The following is a 4167-nucleotide window of genomic DNA, read 5'->3' on the forward strand; positions in this document are numbered from 1 at the left end:
CAGTTAAGTATCTAACTTCTGTTTTCCTTGTCTGTAGAGTGGGACTAAGGTACCTACCTCATTGTGATAATTATGTGAGAAAATACATGATGTGCTTAGTTAGCGTTGGTTGGCACATACTAAATACTCTATAAAAGTTAGTTACACTGAGAAAAAGGAACCCTCGTGCACTGCTGGTGGGAATGCAGACTGGTGCAGCCACTGTGGAGAACAGTATGGAGTTTCCTCAAAAAATTAAAAATGGAACTCCCATTTGACCCAGTGATCCCACTTCTAGGAATATATCCCAAGAAACTAGAAACACCAATCAGAAAGGATATATGCACCCCTATGTTCATAGCAGCACAATTTACCATAGCTAAGATTTGGAAACAGCCTAAGTGCCCATCAGCAGATGAGTGGATTCAAAAACTGTGGTACATCTACACAATGGAATACTACGCTGTGGTAAAAAAGGAGGAGTTCTTACCATTTGCAACAGCATGGATGGAACTGGAGAGCATTATGCTAAGTGAAATAAGCCAGTCAGAGAAAGATAAATATCACATGATCTCACTCATTTATGGAATATAATGAACGACATAAACTGATGAACAAAAATAGATCCAGAGACAGAGAAACATCGATCAGACCATTAAACCTCAGAGGGAAGGTAGGGGAGGGTGGGGTAAGGGGGAGAGATCAACCAAAGGACTTGTATGCATGCATATAAGTCTAACCAATGGACACAGACAACAGGGGGGTGAGGGCATGAGTAGGGGGGGGGTATAGGGGAGTAATGGGGGAATAAGGACACATATGTAACACCTTAATCAATAAAGAAATTAAAAAATAAAATTCATTGCCAATGTAAAAAAAAGTTACATGTTTATCAATAATAATACATTTTATCCATTTACACTTCAAAATTACACACTGATTTTACTAGTATGATAGATTGTAAGCTATTAGTGACTTTTTTTTTTCCAGAAAATAAATGCTGCTGGGGATTTATTGCTTGTCTGGGGAGAGCCATCCCAGGCTGGCAGGGGCAAGAGGGCAGGGCATGAGTGTCCCAGGGTCTCAGGAGGCTGCTGAGCCAGTCCTTCGGTGGCTTGCTGTGCAGGGTCTAGTCATGGTTGGGACCAGAGAGAGGTGAGTTGGCTGGTCATGTAACACACGGCTGAGCGGATGCTTTCTACAGTCCTCGGCTCCATCCTCTCCAGCATGCGATTGACAGAGCGAAGGACCGAGCGGGTCCCAGCTACCAGCCCGGAGGAGAAGGCCGACCTAGCGTTCCCCAGGATGCTGGAGACCGAGCAGATGCTGGAGACCGAGCAGAGGCTGGGCCCTGGAGCAGGTCTGTCACGGAGCTGTGTCCCGAGGCCAGGAGGCCAGTGGCCATGCTCACGGTGGCCTCAGACCAGACCAGGATGTCTGCCAGGGAGCTGATGGACCCCTCGGCCCCTCCCAGCAAGCTGGTCATGGAGCGCATGTAGGAGTTCTCCTGGCAGGCTATGTACAGACTGGAGTCCAGAGGCCTTCTCCCCAGGGCCGCCGTGGGGGCGCCTGGCAAGCAGGACACACTGCTTCCTGGGGAGGGAGGGACCGGTGGAGCCTGCAGGTCTCTTGAGCAGTCAGTCTATCAGACCCCCCTCGGTCACTGCCTGGGACTCAGCCGATGGCAAAGCTTCAGTGTCAGGGTTCACGGCCTCCGGACCCTCAGATTTCTCAGCAGCTTCAATGGTGTCAAGCTGGCTGTCTGCATCTGCAGGCACATTTCGGGGGAACTGTGCTTCAGCCCTAGGGGTAGATGGGTCTAAGTCTTGCTCCCTGTCTGGGACACCTGCTCTTTGTGGTGTCTCTTCCTTAACCAGGGAGTCACTTTGGGAAATCAGAGACTCCAGGTTCTCCTGGAATCTCGCACCGGCCCAGCCCACACTAGGTTCTGGAGACTCAAGGACGTTTGCAGGGCATCCGGGGCCGGGTGGGCCAGCTGGGCCATGGCCTCCTTGGGCTCCTGCCTGTGCCCTGCATCAGCTTCATCTTCACGCTGGTTCTCATCCCCAGACGCTGCCGTGGCCTTGGAGGCGGCTGGCTTGATGGAGGCCGGATCTACGTCCTGCTGTTCAGTTGACGCTGCACCGCTAGCCACGGGCCATCTGCGGGGAGGGAGACCTGACTTTGGGACCCCACTGCAGGGCTGTCTGAAGACCTGCCGTCACTGTGCGTGGGGATGCCGGCTTCTCCCGAGGGGGCAGTGGTCATCTAGGCCTTCTGCTACGTGTGCTGCTTGAGGGAGTAGTGAGGGCCCTGCTGGGCTGAGCTGTCCAGGTGGTGAGGTCACAGGGGCTGAGGGCATCCGACGATGTCGCAGGCACCAGCAGAGCAAGGGTAGCCGCTTTTAGTGGGCTCAGTCCCCAGGACTGTTTTATAGCCAAGTCATGTGAAGCAGCAAAGATTGTCATTTCTCCCCCAGAGTCTACACCAATGAGCAGAGAGCTATAAACCAATCTAGTCAATTGGCCCCTGGGCTCCCCAGTCTTTGGCTGGCTGCTCCTCAGGATGCTCCATCCCAGCTCTGGGCTCGCAGGATACCCTATGATTGTTTACATTTGTTAATTGCAAATTTTCAATTTGAGGGCAGCCTCTATGCATATCAGCTCTGTAAGAGGTCTCCAGGTTCTCCATCTTCCCAGAACTCCCACCTCCTGCCGGGTGGCTTGTAGGCAAGCAGAGTGTGGAGAGGTGGTAGGGGTGGGTGAGCAGGGATGCAATCCAGGTGGAAGACACCAGGGTAGTGAAGCGGAATTTTTGGACTGGAACCCAGATTCTTTGTCCGCCAAAGTCGAAGAAGGAATCCACGGACAGAGGGTAGTATAGCAAAGGGGGAGATTTATTGAAGAACAAGTACAGACTTCCATGTGGGGAGAGGGAAAGAGTCCCACAGAATGGACTCCCACGTGGGGAGGTGGAGAGAGTCCCCTATTAGAGACTTTTAATCAATTAAGTTTATTCGTCTTTTACAAATATACTTTGATTTTAAAAGTCTCTTTTTTTTCTAAGCAGGAGGCTTAGGAAATTTTTACTTGGAAGCATTTCTGATAAAAATCATGTTTGAATTGGATTTGTAGGATGATGGAGCTTGAAACTTTTTAAAAACCTTAAGAGAGCTTATATTCCACCTATGAATTTACTGGTGAGGAGACTTGAGTCCTATAGAATTTAACGACTTACTCTAATTGAAATGTAAGAGGAAGAAAAAGCTGTAAATTTGGTTGTTGGTTTTTTTATGGTGGTGGACATTAGTCCCTTATGGAAAGCAGAGAAATGGGATGGTCACCTGGACAATAGAAGTCTTATACATTTAAAAGAATAAATGCTACAAATATTTAATGAAGATATTTTCTTTTTAATAGATCATGGTTCTGTTGTCTTGGTGTAATTACTAATGCCCCTTTCACCCTCAAAAGTGTCTCAGTTTAGACAATATATTTCATGCTTTTCCAGTTTAATAGTTTTAATACAGGCAGAGGAATGTGGACTATGAAAAGAATATACTTGCCAAAAAGGACTCCTCATGGTTAATTGGGCTCAAATTCATAACCAGAGTCCCACAGCCATTGTTTACAGAGGTCCCTAATGCACACTGCATTTCAGCGAAAGACTACAGAATGGGCTGCCAAGCCTCCTGCGCTGTGTTCCTGTCAGCTGAGTGGAGCCTTATAAGAGAGCTCCCAGGATCAAAATTTGACTAATAGGACTGAGACTTTCCCTGTCCAATCATAGCTTCACAGCTATATCCTCATTTGCATCTTTACCAACCAATCCTAGCAGGACAGTGCTTTTTAGACCAATCAAACGTGAAGATTTGGAGCCCTCATTTACATGAGAATGGACCAATCAGGGACCAGGGGTGCAACTCCTCTATATGAGACAACTTCACTTCTGTCTCAGTGGAGCACACTTTCAGGTTCCCCTGAAGACTGCTTTTTCTGGGCTGTAAAATCAAGACTTCCTCCGTAGGCTGCTTCTCCTGAGTCACTTCAGAACTGAGCTGTTTCAGGAATGAGCTGGAAGCCACGTTTTTCCACAACTGAGCTGTATCACAATTGAGATGTTTTCAGTGAATAAAATCTCTCCCCACCACCACACCTCAAATTGGGGCCTCCTATTGGCGTTGACTTG

The 4167-nt window shown here is 48.4% G+C and overlaps 1 protein-coding gene across 1 annotated transcript; it reads right to left on the minus strand.

The window, feature by feature from the left end:
* Positions 1-1112: 1112 nt before the first annotated feature.
* On the minus strand, positions 1113-2247 carry LOC103293924 (testis expressed 44). Its single transcript, XM_054724963.1, is given in 5 exon segments — positions 1113-1333; positions 1336-1609; positions 1611-1847; positions 1907-2141; positions 2195-2247. Coding segments are annotated over 5 exon segments (1020 nt in total).
* Positions 2248-4167: the final 1920 nt, after the last annotated feature.

This window comes from Eptesicus fuscus, chromosome 2 (assembly GCF_027574615.1).
Source record: "Eptesicus fuscus isolate TK198812 chromosome 2, DD_ASM_mEF_20220401, whole genome shotgun sequence".
Lineage (NCBI taxonomy): Eukaryota > Metazoa > Chordata > Mammalia > Chiroptera > Vespertilionidae > Eptesicus > Eptesicus fuscus.